Source organism: Salminus brasiliensis, chromosome 9, assembly GCF_030463535.1.
Source record: "Salminus brasiliensis chromosome 9, fSalBra1.hap2, whole genome shotgun sequence".
Classification (NCBI taxonomy): domain Eukaryota; kingdom Metazoa; phylum Chordata; class Actinopteri; order Characiformes; family Bryconidae; genus Salminus; species Salminus brasiliensis.
In genome coordinates this window covers 19,996,681-20,016,171 of record NC_132886.1, presented here as the reverse complement: position 1 = coordinate 20,016,171, position 19,491 = coordinate 19,996,681, and the positions used below count along the sequence as shown (strand labels likewise).

The 19,491-nt window shown below is 38.7% G+C and overlaps 3 protein-coding genes across 3 annotated transcripts; all 3 read left to right on the top strand.

Moving 5' to 3' along the window:
- The first annotated feature begins 1,530 nt into the window (after nt 1-1,530).
- Nucleotides 1,531-4,981, top strand: tm4sf21b (transmembrane 4 L six family member 21b). The gene is made up of 5 exons (XM_072687750.1): nt 1,531-1,898; nt 2,430-2,495; nt 3,947-4,083; nt 4,239-4,425; nt 4,741-4,981. Exons 1-5 carry the CDS (start codon nt 1,707-1,709, stop codon nt 4,744-4,746), a joined length of 588 nt encoding a protein of 195 aa, XP_072543851.1. The 5' UTR covers nt 1,531-1,706; the 3' UTR covers nt 4,747-4,981.
- A 283-nt stretch (nt 4,982-5,264) lies between these two features.
- Nucleotides 5,265-12,512, top strand: LOC140562254 (lysophosphatidic acid receptor 6). The gene is made up of 2 exons (XM_072687749.1): nt 5,265-5,643; nt 9,411-12,512. The coding sequence occupies exon 2, from the start codon at nt 9,454-9,456 to the stop codon at nt 10,426-10,428; it is 975 nt and encodes a 324-aa protein (XP_072543850.1). The 5' UTR covers nt 5,265-5,643; nt 9,411-9,453; the 3' UTR covers nt 10,429-12,512.
- A 4,046-nt stretch (nt 12,513-16,558) lies between these two features.
- her8a (hairy-related 8a) lies at nt 16,559-19,205 on the top strand. The gene is made up of 4 exons (XM_072686838.1): nt 16,559-16,775; nt 16,952-17,047; nt 17,176-17,254; nt 17,861-19,205. The coding sequence occupies exons 1-4, from the start codon at nt 16,713-16,715 to the stop codon at nt 18,346-18,348; spliced, it is 726 nt and encodes a 241-aa protein (XP_072542939.1). The 5' UTR covers nt 16,559-16,712; the 3' UTR covers nt 18,349-19,205.
- The last annotated feature ends 286 nt before the right edge of the window (nt 19,206-19,491 follow it).

Genomic DNA, 19,491 nt, shown 5'->3' with positions numbered 1-19,491 from the left:
ACACAAAGTCAATAAAGTGCACTTCAGTGTCCAAAGTGATAGACTGCTGCCAGGCTGTCCACATCCCAGAGCAGGCTTTATGAACACAGATATAGAAACACACCCCAAGTGTGAGGATACTACTAGAGAACCACCATTCCCCTTCCCTATCCATAATAATTTACTGAATTACTGTGCTTTACATTTCTGCATCAGTGCCTCCCAGGCATTTCATATATACACTGGAAAAACATGATGACGTGTAATATGTGGAATTACTCATCTTATTTTTTATTGTTAAGGAGAGTGAGGGACAGTCTAAGGTAAAATGATACATATATATATTAGACATAGTGTACAAGTAGAAAATGCTCATACTCTCATTTTTCCATTGCATCATCTTTTAATTTTCACAGCCACAAGTCACATTTCTCCACATTCACACTGAATCAAAAGACTTCACACCTATATTATTCACACCTATGTTAGTGCTTTGTTGGTGGCTATGATACAGCATGTGAAGCACACAACTCATAGTGAGAGGTAAGCAGGTCAAAGCACAGCCTTCACACGGTGGATTTATTTAAACACAGTGACTCTCCACAAGCCTCTTAAAGTGAAAGGTAAGGTTCAAGTCAAGTCATTTTTTGAACTTTACATAAACAATGTACAATGCCATGTAAAAAATATAAAATATTTCAAATTTGTCATAGGGATATTATGCTGTTTGCATAATTTGTGGTTAAATAAATGTGCTAATAAATGTGTTTGACAAAGTCTCTTTTTACTAGTCATGGGTTTCCTTACATCACCAAGCACATTGCAAAGTCACTTAGCCACCGGACTCGTGTTCTGTGGCATGACGAATCATGCGTCTCTATCTGGTTGTCTGATGGACAAGTCTTGGTTTGGGTTAATTCCAGGTGAACAATACCTGTCTGACTGCTGTGCCAACTGTAGAGTTTGGTGTAGGAGGGATTCTGTTTGTTGTTTTTCAGGGGTTGTCCTAGGGCCCATTTTTCCAGTGAAAGGAAATTTTAATCCTTCAGCATACCTAGACATTTTGGACAATTTGTATGCTTTGTGGAAACGGTTTGGGGAAGGCCCTTTTCTGTTTTAGCATACCATTGGTGAGCCTCAGTGCAAAGCAAGATCCATAAAGGCATGATTTGGTGAGTTAGAACCAATATGTCTGTGCCTCCCTCTCCTATTATTATTATTATTATTATTATTTATAATAAACATTATTAAAACATTAAAAATGTGAGTGGAACTATTGCCAGATAGTTTAGCTTGCTCTTTGTTCTTTGCTCTGACTCATTAAAAAATATTTTACACTCTCCCTGCAATCGTTATCTTTTGCCTTTCTATTGTTTCATCTTTTCTCTTATCTGGATTACCTTTCAGTCATTACTTTTGATAAACTTATGGCATTTGAGATAAGGATGTGCCTCTTTCATTTACATGGTGGGGATTGGTGGGTGTGTTTATGTTATCATTTGCTTGCCCCCACCACCATATATTACCTCATGGATCGACAGTATTTCTGCACTTTGGTCTCGTCTGTTCAACTTGTCCGTTGGATCTGGGAAGCAGGACAGGACGTGATCTACGGCCGAAGTTACTTTTGGCACGCAATTTGGAGTTACAGCGTTGAGACTCTTTCAATAGTCTCTGCACATTTTTAAAATCCCATTCTTATTTTTTTTTGTGAGATTTGTGCGACAATGTGTACGGGAAAGTGCTCCAAGTTTATTGGCATTACACTCTATCCCCTGGCGCTTCTGTCCATTCTTTGCAACATTTTGCTATTCTTTCCTGGCTGGAGTGTGGAGTTTGCAGAGGAAGACACAGAACAGAATCCACGTCTCACAAATGAAGTCAAATACATGGGAGGGGTCCTTGGAGGTGGCATCATGGTGAGTCATGATCAAATCTTCTTATTTTTAGTAATACTTTGTTTTGATGATAGATGCTTTGCAGACTTCTGCCTTAATCCTAAATGTACATTCACTTATGATAAATATCTATTGACATTACAATAAAGTTCCCCTAAACCTGTAACTAACACTGATCTAAGCCCTAACTTTAAACCAGAACGTAATCTAAAATTTAACCCCTTAAAAAGCCTACGGCCCACTGGCAGACCAAAAGTGTTCTTACAAACTTTTATTACCAAAGAATAGCCCCACCACTTTGTACAGAAGTCCAAAGTTGTAGTTAGTGAATAATACACCTTTGTGTAATAAGCCTTGCCGTTAAGGGGCTAACCTTTATACTTACCCTTATACTTATACTAAATAATTATACTAGAGTTTTGCTATAATTGGAACATCTGTACATGGTCAGAGAAGTCATGTGCACAAAATAATTTTCTAATCCAGGCCTAATTTGATGTAAATCCTACATCATGGCATAGCAGTAAAATTACCTGTTTTTCTGCTCTACAGGTACTGATTCCAGCTATTCACATCCACCTGACGGGGAAACAGGGGTGCTGTGCAAACCGCTGCGGAGTGAGTTTTGTGTTAAATACTTCTCAGAAACATTGGGCCATATTTCACATGGATATTGCTGTTTTTCAAACATGCTTATACGTGTCAAAGCCCAGCACAAACTAATTTCAACCTTTTTGAATGTTTTAATTAATCAACTTGTGTAATCATATTAAAGATTCACTATATAGCCAAATGTTTGTGGACACCCCTTTTAATAAATGCATTCAGACACTTTAAGTTGCACCCATTGTTGACACAGATGTGCGAATGCACACACACACACACACACAGCTTGTCTAGTTTCTGTAGAGAAGTAAAACAATAGGACTCCTAGTAACAGAGAAACATGAACCTATTGGCACCATGCAACATTGAGCTGTGGAGCAGTGAAAGAACTGTGTTCTCTGTAATGATGGTGCTCCATCCAATATTTTTGGGATGAGCTGGGGAATCGCGGATGAGGTGGGGTCGTGATCATCCAACATCCTGACCTTGCTAATGCTCTTGTCACTAAATGCAATCAGATCCTCACAGCAATGCTCCAAAATCTAGTAGAAAGCCTAGACAGTAAAGACAGTTACACCAACAAAAGCAGGATAAACTCATTTTTTACATGGAAGACTCAGTATCAAAGTGGGCAGGTGTCCCAATACTTTTGTCCATACAATGTATATGTTATTCTTTTATGATAAAATGTATATATTTTTATTTGATTCAATCACAGTGTGATTAAAGTGCTGGCTTTCAGCTTTAATTCGGTGAGTTTAACAAAACTACTGTGTTATTTGTTATCCGAAAATTACAGCCATTTTTAGTCACTTAATTTTCACAGGCTCAAAAAGTAATTAGACAAACTGACAAAATTATGAATATAAGAATTATTTTTAATACTTTGCAAATTTTTCCTTCATCTTTCTGTTTTTGAGTGCTATCAGTGGTCTGCATCTTGAAGTAAACCCTCTGTATTTACTTTAGCTGTCTCTTGATTGTAGATTTTGACAATGATATCTAGCCTTTAGGCTTGTTAAGCTTTTTATCTCTTTGGACAATAGCATATTGAGAGTTCCCATGGTGAATTCAACACTGGGATCAACTCCAGATCCTTTATCTCCTTAATTTGTCACCACATAATGAGTTAACAGGCCACACCTTGCTATGAAACTGCTTATCAGTTTATTGTCCAATTACTTTTGAACATGTGAAAATGAAGGGACAGTGTAAAAAAGGTCTATAATTCCCAAATTGTTCATTCAATATTTTTGGTAAACTCCTTAATTCAAATTAAATTAAATCTTCATAAAAGCTGCACCTCTTCACTGCAATCACTTTAGATTCAATGAGGTGGAGGTATAAAATGACATGACATGGTCATTGTTTAAATACTGGGTGTATGACAGGCTTTTCTAGGGTGCATTACAGTGTCCACGTGAGCCTCCCATTAACAGCCTGTTTTGTACTTTGCCCTTTAGATGTTCTTGTCTATTGGCTTTGCTGTGATTGGTGTGGCTGGAGCTTTATACAGCCTGGGAGTGGCCGCAGCAGGGATGGCTAATGGACCTGTGTGCAGCTCTGCTGCAGGTGTCTGGGGAAGACCATTCGCTAACAGGTATGAGAGATAATACTGTTCTATTCCTGAAGCTGAGCTGATTCAGCTTAGCTTTAGTTTTTAAGAGAAACACCCACTGAATGTTTCTTCAGGGAACCAAAAGTGGTTCTTCTCTGATTGTGGTGTAAAAACTCTTTTTTTTTCTTTTTGGACAGTACAGAGAGCTACCTGCAAAACCGCGATCTTTGGAGCATTTGCACTCAGCCCAAAAATGTGGTCGAGTTTAATGTAGGTCTCTTCAGCACTTTGCTGGTGGCTTCCTGTGTGGAACTGGTACTCTGTGGCTTCCAGGCGGTCAACGGCCTATTTGGCTGCCTCTGCGGTACCTGCAATAACAAATCGGTGAGAGATGATGTTGCTTGTCTTGACTCCCAAACATGGGTTCAAAAGACGTCTAATTACTGCTGTGTTTAACAGACATTTTTAATCACTAGCTTGATCTGGCCAGCGCAACTCAGAAACTTATGAAAGTGTCTCCTTAGAGACAGTGGTTATAGACAGTGATTATGGACAGTGATTATGGTTCAGAATCACATCCAGCGTGTCTTACACAGTATTTCTGAAAAACACAAGTAGTCATTTTATGTGAGATGGAAAGTTCACTGTGTTGGAGAATTCTTAATAAATCTAACCCTTCTACAACGTGTGTGTCTGCAGGTCTAATACGTTTTCAGAGGACGGAGAGCCTGATCAAAAGAAAGTTCATCTACAGTCTGTTCCACCTGTAACCCCAGGGCCTTGCCAAACACCAGCAGTCGGCAACATTATTGCCAATATTGAAGAATTGCCGGGAATCTTTGCTCTGTTTACAGTCATATGATTTATAAAACACTTTGTGCAGTACAGCAAATTATTTTATTTAATAAACACAGTCTGATACAATGATCATATCATGGTCTTGGTGTGATTGAGATTGTTTGTGAGATAAACAATAGTTTTGTACTACTATACTGCACAAAGTTTGAATATTTTATATAAAAAAATGAAGAAATAGGTTTGTTGTCAATTATTTTGACTAAGAAGGGACTGTGGATTTGACACATTTACAGGTTCCATCTTGTAAGTAAAACATTTGCCATATACCTTGCTCTCGGCTGCATTCACTCTGAGTGTAATGTGTGTGCTGAACACTCTGTACAAGAATATGGCTTCACACTATAGATAAAAGGTGCAGATGTCACACCCACAGCTTTCACATTTAGTGTTCATTAGGTACATTCCAACTGTTTTGAATTTGAATGACCCCATTTTATTTTCTAGTCACGTTAGTAGGGTGCCACTTGCATGACAGGCGTGTTTCTGTGCGTGAGAATTTATGTGGATTGGAACAGAGTGGGTGGTGGCTTTTTTTTTAAGCAGAAAAGGAAGCTTTCTGAAAAGTAACAGTCAAAGGAAAAACACAGAGGGTGTACTCTGTGCTACTGAGATGGTTTCCTGGCTAGACAAAGGCATACAGTTTCTTGTCGCTGACACATAAACAGAAATGGCCGAGCGATGTGAATAACTGAAAGCCCTGTGGAGTTAAGACCAGCAGAACCATATCTTCACAACATTCTCCAGGTAAGTGTGACGATGTATCAGTTTGGTCAGGGCTGTGAGATGTCTCTACTATACTGAACCTCTTTATGTTTAAATCTGGTTGAAATGTGGTATATTCAATGCATTGTTGTGTAGTGAAATTGTACAGGAGTGGAACTGTAAAAACCTCTAAAAGCATGGTTAATCCCTTAACACAGCCTTAACACTAAGGCGTATTACTCAGTAACGACTTCTGTACAAACTGGTGGGGCTATTTGTTAATAGATGTTTGCGATAACACTTCTCGTTTTCCGTGTCATAGACTGTTTAAGGGTTAAGTAATATACTGTAATAAACAGGAAAATAAAAATATACAGGATTTGAAAATTTGGACTAAATCAGATACAGAGAGAAACTTTTACACCCAGTCCGCCAGTAGCCTTAAACTGATGTATCTCAATACAGCAGAAAAAAAAATTAAAATTGCTTTATGATTTTAAGTTTCCAGACATTTACATTTGACATAGTCTGTTTGTAAACTGTATTACAGATAGCATGAAAATGAAAAATGTGTAATATATACAGAGCGTATTAAATACAATATAATACATGCAGACACAACATCATTCTAAAATGTTGCAAAGGGTGTCTACAAAATATTTAGTTCAACCTGTGCGCTTAAAACATAGAGTAAAGATTAATTTACTTTCAGGCGCTAAAGGAAATGCTTAAGGAAGTTGCGACATGTGAAATGTGTTCTCTTTTTCTATTGTGGCCTCAGCACACAGATGATGGTCAACATAAGGAAGCCTTTAAAATGACCTTATCACATTGTATTTCTATACTATACCACAGTCAGTAGAACAGTGCGGAGGAGAGTAGTAGTTTTCATAGATAGGAAACAGTAAATGTGGTTTAGCTGGGTCGGTGGGCGACAAGAGATACAAAGGTGAACTAAAAGAAAGAGTGGGTTAAAAATGGGGGGTTGAAAACTCAGACAAATCAGCAGAATAAGCCAGAGTTTATGAAACCATCCATTTCATTTGAAGTTTTGGTTGAGCTAAAAGAAATTCATTTGTTTATGTAATCAGTCATTTAAATTAAAGTTAAAATTGGGATGTAGTTTTTATTGCATGCTATAATGATCCAGCATTGATTTTCTGATTTCATGATGACTCGAGTGATGACTCTTCATCATTTATGACCTGAACCTGAGCCTACTAAAGTAAGAGTTTCAGAGTTTCATTCCGCACCAGATGTTTTCAGTTCCGGTCCTGGGGTCCAGTTTTCAGCACGGTTTGGTGATTTCCCTGCTTAAACATACTTGGTTTAACTCATTTTTTATTTGTCAGGGTTAGGAGGTGTGTGCTTAAGTAGACTCTAGGTCACAAATTGAAAAACTTATAATATAAAAATATTAAAATGTATGGCAACTTATCTCACTGACATAATTATCATACCAATATTTGGTGTCATTGACAGTGTTTTACAAGATAAACAATTGAATAAAACATTTTTTTAAATACAATACTGCACAATGTTTGTATGTTTTATGGAAAATATATAAAATTCTTTTCTGTATTGACCATCAAAAGAACTGTGGATTTGGTCAATTGGTCAGGTTGCATTTTGTAAAAAACCTTTGCCATATATTTTGGCCCTTGGCTGCATTCATTCTGAGTATTCTGTGCATGTGCTGTGCACCTTGCAATCGAACATTAGTTCTTTATGGTCTTGTGCATGTGAATGTAGCTTCATACTGCAAGTGAAAAGTGCAGTTGTCACACCTGCAATAAATTCAAGAACTCTGTCACTGTCACTGTAAAAGTTAGAAGGCAGATCTTAATGTAGCCTGTGCAAAAGTTTGGGCACCTTGCGGTTGCTTTTGGTTGCAGTCTTTCAGTTGGTTTTCTCTCTTCTTTATAAAAGACCTCAAGCTTTGAGATATTCTTGAATCACCATGCATGCACAGGTCAATTCTTACATTTTCAATGATATTTAGGTCAGGGAACTGTAAAGCCATATCAAAAGCTTCAGTTTGTATCTCTTTAGGTAGTGCATGGTGGCTTTAAGGTATGTTTGGGATCATTACCCAGCTGTAAAAGTCAGGATGATTAGCTGTTTAGCTTTAACCTTTTCAGAGAAGGTTGTGGAATCCACCTTCCCTCCACCTATGCAATACTGCCTAGACAGATCCACCCCCAAGGCTTTGCAGTTGGCACCGTGTTTTGCAGCTCATTTCAATCATCTTTCTTGCTGACAGTGGCTGAGAATTCTATTTTGACTTTATCAGTACAGAGCACTTATTTCAAAAACTCATCTGACTCCTCTAGATGCTCTGTGAACATACTTCAAACGCTTTGTAGCAAGGTCGTACTGTAGGTACGGTTTCCTTCCCATGAAGATCATGTCTAATTAAGCAATTCTGCACAGTGGACCAGTGCACCACCCACCTGACTCAGATACATTCTCTGTGGTCTCCCACTTGACCTGCACAATGCCCTTGAACTTCTGCACAGTTGCAATACGGTTTTAGACAGGAGGAGAAGCCTGATGATTGCTGAGTGTTATTATAAGCTTCAAAAAGTTATGGAATTTATAAAACTGGGAATTTGATTCTGATGGCAGTTCCTATGCAACACAATGAAAAGACAATGAAGTAACTTTTTAGGATTTGTTGGCAATACTGTGTTTGATTAGCAACAAAGGATATGTTTACTACCTCTCAATTAAAAACAAGACAATTTGTAATTTGCAGGATGACCACTTCACCTTTTTAATACTACAAATATATCATATTAAATTAGGTAATAATGAGACATTTTAGTACTTTAGTTCTTTTAGTCATATTTACCTAAATCTATTGTGGGTTGTTATTAGAGAACCTCTTCTATTACTCTGAATGGCAGTACACAGCAAATTTGCCAGTATTAAATCAGCACTGTGAGTGCTAAATGTTACACATTGACTGTTGATTAAACACTGGAAAACAACATGCAATAATTAAAATGAGCAATCATTATTACAATTTTTATATATATATATATATATATATATATATATATATATATATATATATATATATATATGCTTATCTATTTATTATATGTAGATTTTAGATGGCAGATAAAATTACTAGATGTCAGATCTGTTTGATTTGTCTGCTTTGTACTAGCATAATTCTTTTGTTATATTTGCACATTGGAGCCTGGAGAAACGCATTCTCGTTTAGCTATACACTCCTGCTGTAAAGTTTTAATGACAATAAAGTTCACTTTAAATATTACCTACCCCAAACAAATGTTAAGACCAGAGCACACCAAGATATTTAAATATTATCAGTTGTCTTTAGAACGTTTATACAAACAACTGACAAGCCCAATGAACCCAAGTGAATGAAGGAGAACATTCATTAGTCTCCTAACAGTCAAACACAGATTCAGCGCACCAGCCAAATATCACTGTGTGTTGTTGTGGTGGTTTGGTCTGTGAGCTCTGGTTTCTAGACCTTTCTAATGAGAACAACAAGCAAGCTTCTCTAACCATCATACTACTTTCTTGTCATTATGTTGCATCATACAAGCAAACCATATGTTGCACCACTTTAAAATGTGGGTCTGTGGATCCAACATGGTGAGGGTTTTTTCCACGAAACTCCATTCACTTTCAGAAAGATGTGCAAGATGCAGGAAATCAAAACAATTTTTGCAATGATTACTCTTGCATGTGGCATGAATATTTAAAATTATGCATTGGCTTGCGATGCTAACATCCTGTGTTAACATGCATGTTTCTGTTTTCCGTTTTAGTCTACTGAAAACTCAGCCTAAGGACCTGCCAAAAAGAGGAACCATGCAGAATGTAACATTGGAGAGCAAAACTGAAATGTGTTACAATGAAACCAAAGGACAGAAGAATATAATTTTTGTTGCGGTGTACGCTCTTGTTTTTGTAGCCGGGCTCATCCTCAACCTTATGGCGATTGTAGTGTTCTTCTGCCAAACCAAGTCACGCTCACACACCACTGTGTACATGACCAACCTTGCAGTGGCAGACCTTTTCCTGGTTTGCACTCTGCCATTCAGGATCTACTATCACTATCACAAAATCCTATCACAGAAGATTTGTGAAATTGCTGGGCTTATATTGTTGGCTAACATGTATGGAAGCATCTTCTTGCTCACCTGTGTCTGCCTTGATCGCTGCGTGGCCGTCTGCTTCCCTTTGTCGTCCAGAGTGCGAGAAGGCCGCAAAAAAGCACCCCTAGTGTGCGTGGGAATTTGGATTCTAACCATAGGGGCCAGCCTGCCCGTTTACCTGACTGGAGGAAAAAAGGGTCAGCAAAAACATTGTTTCGAAAGCTTTCCATACTATGCCATACAGACCACTGCCCTCACCACCTCCTTAGTTATAGGGTTTGGGATTCCACTGATCATCATGGTTGTCTGCTCCTGGGGGCTTGTACGGGCCATCAACAAAAGCACTGCAGTGCAGACAGACAACTTAGTGAACAGCAGCAAGATCCAGAAGATGGTAAGCACTAACCTGGCCATCTTCCTCATCTGCTTCCTGCCATATCATGTAATGCTGGGGGTGCTGCACGCCTACGGAAACAAAATAGAAGATTTATCATGTTCAGTAATATCGGCTTACCATTACAGCCTGATGATAGCTTGCCTGAATGCTTCTCTGGACCCTCTGACTTACTACTTCACCACAGAGACGTTCCGCAAAAAGGTCGACATGGAAGTGGTGTGGAAGTTGTGGCCCTTGAACAGTCATAGCTCTGATGGAAACAACCGTTCCAGAGCGCCTCTCAACACCTGATGTCTTAAACATGCCTTCTGTGGGTATACAGATGGTCATCACAAACATGAAAAATTTGGTTTCATTTGTGGTCCTGTTTTCATAATATGAAAAAGTTCCAGCAACTCTCATGTTCACTCTTCTCTTCCATGTCAATTTCTTAAATGCAAGCAGTGATACGCTATATGTCTGATTGTTTGTGGACACCTCTTTCTAACGAATGAATTCAGGTACTTTAAGTTGCACAGATGTGCAAATACACACACTTGTCTAGTTCCTTTAGAGAAGTACTGCCAATAGAATATGTCTCAAAAGCAGATAAACATGAACCTATTAGCACCATGCCTCATGCAAAGCTTGAGGGGTATAAAGCCCCTCCCCCCAGAATAATCAGGGGAGTTGGGGATGAAGTGGGGTGGAAGTCATACAACATCCCGACCTTGTTTACGGTCTTGTCACTGAATGCAATCCTAAATCTAGTGGAAATCCCTCCCTGGGAAGTAGAGACGGTTACTCCAACAAAAGCAGGATAATACCCTTGATTTCGGAAGAAATAATGAATGACCAGGTGGCCCAATACCTTTGTCCATATAGTGATATAACCAGTGAAGTTTTACAGTGTCCTAAAGCAGATATTACAAATGGCATTCACAAAACCCATGCAACCAAAATGTTGACAAACATGACAAACATGACAAAGCCATTTGTATTGTTTGTTATATTTGCATTAATGTACAAGACATAACAAACAAGTCATTAGATCAGTTTAACAATTCAGCGCAACTTCCGTTCCGACTCAGTGGGGGATGATTCATAAGGTAAATTCAGTAAGGACTATCAAGCAATGATTAGTAACCACATTAGCATGCTATGCACAACCTATTTTGCATCAGATACGATACATCAAACCACAGCCGGTAATGCGATAGAGAAACAGCAAGTGCAGCGCTAAGAAGGAGGTTTAAATGATGTTACAAACAGGCCCTAAATGCCCCTCAGACGACACACTTTTTTACTCTATTCCAACTCTATCCCTTGTGGTCTTAGCTATGTGGCTAAAACAAAATGACAACTTAAAACAACAATCTACGATCATAAATGTACCATTAGCAATAAAGGGGTGGAGACTGTGAGCAGCGTCTCTTGCAGAGAAAGGCTTGGTATATTAAGTTAAATACAGTGATTCCAAAATACATGAATTAAGATTTCTCCTTGACTTGTTTTCTTTAGTGAGTTTTGTTTTTTCTACCTTTTCTTTTATAATTGGTTGTGACTGGTTTGCATGAATTGGACAACCGCTTAGATGGTTGAAAATTCCATAAAACATATTTCTTTGGTTATTTACTTTTTAATTTTTTTTCTATTTTTCAAGTAATTTTATATGGTTTTTATACGTTTCATATGTTATGTTGGAAGATGAATTGAGGAAATACACCTGTGACTTGGTGATGACAGCGATAATGGGGTGGTATACACCCATTTAGTCTATATAGCAGTGTTGGCTTCGGACCTATCTCTTGCTAAGGAAGGCCTAGCGCTGAAACGTTCGTGTTGTATCTGTAGGTCAAATAAATACATATTCGAGTGCTGTCCAATTGCTCTCCTCTCTATTTTAACTTCCAACAGGAAGGGACAGAGAAAAATATGGACTGTCTTGGCAGCCCTGAGGACCAATCTGAGAACTAGGAATTGGACTAGGTATTATTCTGGATTTACTCTTGTGAATGGATTTACTCTTATCCTGTGTTAGATGAATTATTTAAGCCATATGAATTAGTAACAGTCTTTGTCTTATGATCTCCTCAAAAGTAGCAGTAACACAGTAGAAACACATTTCATTTTGAAGTGTCTTCGTTGTGAACATATCGATCAACCTGTAAACTGTACTTTTTTCCATATATTGCTGTATTATCTGAATGGTGCTTTGTTTCGCTTTGCCAGCTTATGTAAGAATGGGGAAAACACCCCCCATTCTTCTGTATTATATTTGAGTGTATGCACTGACATATCAAATTCAAAATATAATACAAACTGCTTTTAGTATCATAATCTTATTACTAATGCCAATATGACATATGTAAAATAAAAAAAATCTTTATAATAAACACACTAATTGTCTGTCTGTACTGGCATTTATTGACACTGCTCTCACAATCCTCTTGAATAGGTTACAGGTTTAGGATATATCTGTATCCGATTTTCAGATTGCAGAGTGTCCACGCTGCAAGTAACAGTTTCGGTATGTGTGGTCAGTCGCATTTTACAGACATTCTGGCCGTCATAGTTAGGAGGCAGGACAGTTCACATCAGATTTGAAAGCACAAACAAACGTAGCTTGGATCTGACTGGAAAAAGGTATACCTCATTTTACTGTTCACATTGCTTAAATAGGCCATCTGCCTAAACAAAAATGTAATATAAGTGCTGGGTTTTTGGCACAATGGTAAATGACCTTAATTTGACACTCTGTGGTTTTGGATGGCAATCAAAACATTTCATAATACACTGTAGAGGTTCATAACAAACTGAAGGGTGTTGAATCATCGTAAAGAGTTATGTTTGATCTGCACTCAGTGCAATCAAGATATATTAAAAATGAAAAGATAAATATGCACTTATACTTTTGTGTAGCATTTTAAAGAAGCTGTCATGTTGTCAATTCTGCTGAGACTGTACAAAAACAAATGACAGCTTTGCAACATGCACCATGCAATATGTTATCAAAAACATCTTACCCTTTGCCTCGATTATGAACACCAGTAACTCCTTTCCTGTCATACCATGCCACGCTGCCCTGCTTCCTACCCTTTAACCACATCCGGAGGTCTCCAACCATCAACTGCCTACACAATATATCCCTTTTATAGATCAGGTTGTATACATGCAAACGTGTTTGGTGAGCTGGAAAGTGAAGAATACATTTAGATTAGAATTAGAAGAATTACATTTAGTTAAGTATAATAGTAATTTGCCATTGCAAACAACAATTCCTACCAAGGTACTAGACAGTGGAGACAGGCCTAATTCACCCAAATCAGGAAGTTCTCTGAAAACTAAAACACATTCTTCGAGAAATCTGTAAGCTGTTCCTCATGATGAGCAGTGAATGTGACCCAAAATGTACTTCTTGTTTAAAAATGGTTTACATTAGTAAAGATTTATACAAGGATAAATGCCTGAGACATTTAAACTTAAGAAAACTACAGAAGGCGGTCTTTCCAACATAGAAATATTACACATGCTTCAAGAAAATGGGTTCTACACTGGCTGAAAATTATTGGAAAGACACACAAATGTTCCTAGTACATTGCCATCTTTAGATGAAAGATTGTGACATTAAGGTGTATTTAAGTGTATTATACTGATACCGATAATGATATAACTGTACAAGTAGCCCTAATTCACAGTGACCTCAAAAACGATAAAAGTAACAGAAAAATTTTTTAGCTGTCTTTCACATAGCATATTTCTTAAATATAGGTCACCCAAGATTGCATCTTATCCGCTCACTAATGCCTATATCGTAAGGATGATATCTCTTAAGCTTGCAGTAAGGCGTGTGAATGTGTGCTTTCAGCACAGCAAAGTGTGTGAAGTTTGCAGAATGAGCTGACAAGTTTGCAAAGCAGGAGAAGCACATTGTTAGTGTCCTAACATGTGGCTTATAGAAGTAAACAGTTGCTTTATAAATGAATTGTTTTTATGATCTTTGTTTTCCTAAATGAAATGTAATTTTCAACAAAAAGCAGTTTTCCCATTTAGTTAGCATGATAGCCAACTCCGTTTTGATCTGCTGCAATAGCCATAGAGAAACATCTGCAATTTAATTGGCCTTAATAAAGGCCTGTCACACCACTTGAAGAATACACTGCTATATGCTGCCAGTATGTATACTAAAAATATAAGTATGAAATATAGCTATAAAGTATAGATACAACATATTATATTAGTTACTTCTTTTTTGTATTATATTTAGATTTCTGCTTTAGTACATGTACTTGCTTTCAAAATGTGATTGAGTATTAAAAACATACTGTGAGTTATAACAGATGTAGGATACTCAGATATAGCAAAACTTTTTATGTCTGCAGTCACATGACAGAAAGTATATGATAAAATAACATTACCCATACACACAGTACATTTTATACCTGAGTACATATAAAATCGAGCACTTTTATACTAAAGAAGTAGAAATGTTGAAAAACTAGCTATCTATCCTTTGTTTCGAACCTTATTTTGACTTATTATTTTGAGTTACATTTAAAAATAATGTAAAAAATATACATTTGATCTCCTAACTCTGGCTTTATTGATTTGATGGATTTCATTCTGGTTCCTTTGTTCATATTTACTAATTAAATCCTAATTTGTCCATTTTACTCTCCTCTAAATGTTTTTATTATTATTTGTTCATTTGATAATGTTGTTGTTTTATGTTAATTAAATGTTTTCAACGTCTTAAAACCTCAATGCATTACTGGATGAAAATAAAGTTTATTTGCTTGCTTTATGAAACGTTTGACTGGTGTGATATAACCGTTATTTGATAATGATATATTATCCTAAAAACATTTATTTAACATGATAATTTAACCAACCCCCTGTTCAAATACAGAAGAATAAAAAGCCATGTGGGCTTTCATTAAATCTACAGTTCCTCAGTAAGCTTTTACCAGGAGTTCTTCACTTAAGCACAGAGGTTTTGCACTTTGGCTACTTTGCTTTACCACATTTGTGGACGCTTAAATGTTAGGCAGCCCAGCTCTTAAGCGACCTAGTAAGGCCAAGCTTTTTCAGGCTTCTGCAGAAAGCGTGTTTCCAGGAAACAGCCTTCAGAATCCTCTGCACGGACGGCTGTCTTCGCGAAAAAGGTGAGAAAAGAAAGCTAAGTCGGGTTTAAATGGTTTAGATGACCATTAAAGCTCTGGCACCTTGCCTATTATCCTGCTGACTGCGGGTCATTACGGTGGAGAAAGAGGCGTTAGCTCGCTTCACTGGAGTGTGTCCGACCCCGAGCTAAAGGAGGGCTATAAAAACGCGGAGGGCAGGGGGTCGACTGGAACACTAGGAGGGGCTGGCTAAACGTGAAGATAATCATGGAGAAAATTCCCTCGGTGTCTCAACGCTTGAAGAAATGATGTTTCTTTGCTATTGTTTGGCTTTACCCTCCTCCAACCGTCTCCTACACTGTCAGCCTTTTGTTTCTGGCGCAATTTCTGAGGTAGCTAATCGTTTAGCCAGTAATCCAGGGCTGGAGCTGTGGAGGTCTGTTGTTCAGTCAGACGGTGTTAGTAGTAGCATTCCTCCAAACAGAAGTCATCTTTGCATTCTCTTGGGATCACACAAACCCTCTGTACCTCCAAAATGGCAACTTTACAGTGAAATGTAAAGTCAGTGTAAAAAAGTTTTATTCAAACTAATTTTGGAGCATTTCTGTAGGTTCATTAAGAAATATGGACACAATATAAAGAACAACCGTCAAATGTAATTAATTATGGCATGAAAAAAAAAAAAAAAGAATATAGGTACAAGGTTTTTGCCTGGCATCGACATTGAATCAACAAGTTTGTAGCCATGTCTCTCTCTCTCTCTCTCTCTCTCTCTCTCTCTCTCTCCCTATTCAGTCGTGTCCTATTATGAACGTATTGGTCTTATACACACCTTCTGCGATGTCCTCCACGTCTTAAGCTGTGTTGTTAAACAGTCCAGTAACTGGGAATGAGAAGACAACACGAAGCACACACAAAAACACTGGGTTTAGTTCCTGAACTGAGGTGTTTTCTACCTGTGTGTCGACTTAGACACAACTTCTGTGACTCATGTGTGTCATATAATTGCAATACACCTTGTGTGTAACTGAAGTGTAATGACCGCGTACAGTGTGTATATGTATATGTATATGTGTGTGTGAGTGTGTGTGTGTGTGGTAATATGATTTAGTTATGACCTTTAACTCGCGCGCACCGCTGTAAAAAGGCGCCCCCAGACGGTGGAGCTGTGGACTGCAGTTTTTCCCTCGGTCTCTCCGGATTCCCCCTGAGACTGTGGGAAAGTGTGCTGCCGAAAGCCCCAGTACATTATCATGGTAATTGCGAAGGGAGGTGGTTTGAAGGGGAGGTTTCGGTGGCTGCACGTTTTAAAAACGAGGTCACAAGCATCTTATTTCACCCGCCTGCCAGCCTGCGAAACTGCAACCACGAACTTTGTGAAAAGTGGAGAAGGAAAGCGTAAAAAGTGAAACTGTACCCTCTGCGTTGTAGAAAAAAACGTTTGCTCTCGGTTCAGAGCGTTGGCACCAAACCATGACTGCCTCAAATCTCAGCAATGGACCAGAGAAGAACTTCAACGCCAAAGAGGAACGAAAGGTAACATAAGCCTTCTCTCCAATCGATGGACCTACTGCATTGTAAAAAAATAGCTGTGTCCTCTAGAAAGAGCTGATTATCACAGTTGTGGCAGGCTGATGAACATTTATTAATGCACTCTTTACATATTTTCTTCACGATAATCTTCCGTCCAAACTATTGCTATGTCTTGTTAGCTTCGAAAACCACTGATTGAGAAGAGACGCAGGGAGCGCATCAATTCAAGCCTGGAGCAACTCAAGGGGATTATGGTGGATGCCTACAACTTGGATGTGAGTGGACTGGAAACAAACACAACAGCACACATGCATGAGCTCCTGTTATTCCTGGGGTTGGATGTGCACTGAAATAATGAATCATTGTTAAAAACTCTCTTCCCATACTGTATTGCCTCAATTAGCAATCCAAGCTGGAGAAGGCAGACGTTCTTGAGATAACCGTGCAACACATGGAGGGCCTTCAGAGGGGCCATGGATCAGGTGGGCTTTGGAGCTGTTCTGCTAGCAATGGCAGAAGTTGTAATAATAGAAATTTAGAAGTTTTGCAATTCCTTGTAGTGAACAAAATAGCTACAGTCTTAAATTCGCACTTTCATACATAATAATGAAGGTACCAGCAATGCTATTGATGGACCTTCTCTGATTTCCGACAGAATCTATCACTTAGAGCTGGGTAATATGATGGTATTCATCTTTATCGTGATAAATTACATCAGAATATGTCATAATTCATAATTTTGTAAACATATTGTGGATGTTGTTTGAAGTTAAATAGCACTCATCGGTTACAGGTGTCATAACAAAGAGTGTGTCATTAGTTCCGGCTAATTGGATGTCTATTCCAACTTATCAAATGTATAAAAATAAAAATTGGTACCTATTATTTTATATTCATGTTATTAGACTTATTCCATGTTGTCCACCTTTTAATTAGTCCATTTAATGGTTCTTTTGGGAATCAACAGTGGTTCTTTTACTGCGTCTCTCCAAAGAACCATTTACTTCTAAAAAGATTAGGGTTGTTTTGAAAGCCTTTTACTTCATTTTTATCTTATACTTTGTATTTGTCCTTTGTTTTTTTTACAGCTGGAAGTCAAGGACCCAGCATGGCCTTTGAGTCACGTCAGCGTTACAGCAGTGGCTACATCCAGTGCATGCATGAGGTGCATAATTTACTCCTCAACTGCCCTGGCATGGACAAAACCCTGGGGGCCCGTCTATTGAACCACCTGCTGAAGTCTCTGCCCCAAATCAGTGGTGAGAGTGGTGCCAGTGTTGGCTCTGCAGCCCCCAGCAGTGCAGTACCCACCTCCCCTACCCAGTCCCCTCTTTCTCTCTCCTTTCAGGCCCGCCCTCTCCACCCTCACCCCCCTTCCTCCCCTGTGACCCCTCCCTCACCCAGTAGCCCTCTCTGCTCTCCCAGCGTGCTCCTGCCGAGAGAGGGGGGTGGCGTCAGGCCACGGGAGCAACCCTCCCCACCCAGGTCGCCCCCCCCCTCGCCTCAACCTCCAGTGCAAGCGGCCCTTCCCCCATTCTTCCCAGGGGGTGACCCCTCTATGTGGAGGCCGTGGTGAGAGAGCGCAACCCTCCCCCGTCTTTCCCCCGCCCGCCCCCTGCTTCCACTGTTCCCAAATAGTGTCCATTACATCCTCATCTCCTGGGATGTTTGAGTGCTGGGACTTTTCATTCAGAGAGCGCAAGGGGTCACCAAATAATAGTAGCCCCCTGGGGGGTTTGTGGCATCGTCTGAAGCACTCTTCTGTGCCTGATTTATTATGGTGTGTGCTTGTTTGGAGATTTGAAAAACAATAGAGAACCATCATCAAGGTTGCTTACATAGAAATGTGCATCTGAAAGAGAATTGTTCTTTCTCGCTTAATCATGCTGTTGTTACTTTTTTGAGGTAAGCTGGAGAGAAATGTACTTTGCCTTAGTTTCTACTTTTTTTGAAACCTTGTTTGTTTGCATGCTTCCTTCTTTCTTCTTATTTTAAGGATTAGTGTGGCCTTATGCATTTGACATTATGTATATAATGCACGTAGTGTAGGCTTTTCTGTTACAAGATAATGAACATGTGTACCTCCTTCAGCGTAAAACTAAACAGTACACACTGATCCACAGTGGCTCAGAGTAGAAGATGGAGGATTTTTGATATTTTTAAAGAAGTACTTCGTCCTTGTATATTACAAGAAAAGCATGGAACTGGTACCTCATATTGAAGCAGTTGAAACTGATGTTCTTTATTTCCTTGAGATCTATAGTAAGTTCTTCCTTGTTCTGTTAAGTTAGTGGAGAATGGTGAAAGTTTTACTCAGTGAATGAAGGTCTTTTATGAGACTGATTTTCTTTTTCAGTGTGGTGATAAATTACTAAACTGGATGTTTTCATGGTAGTTTAACTTTCCCTCTTCTAGCTTTATGTATAAAAACTTCTTTTCTTGTCATAACTGTGTCAAGATTCATTCTTTATCACTGTCCCTCCATTCAGTCTGTTGTAGAAGCTACAGGTGGTCGCAAGCAGGCCTATCCTCTCTGATACCAAAACCCGGTGCAACAAACTGGTGCTTCCACCTAGTGGTCAAGAATAGAAATGCGCAAAGGATGTTTAAAGCTCAGTCCTGGCGAGGTGTGGTTTTGGATTACTTGGAAATGAATAGATATCGGTTACTCCTTCTGTGTTGTCTACTTTCATGACACAAAAGATCTAGACATCAAAGC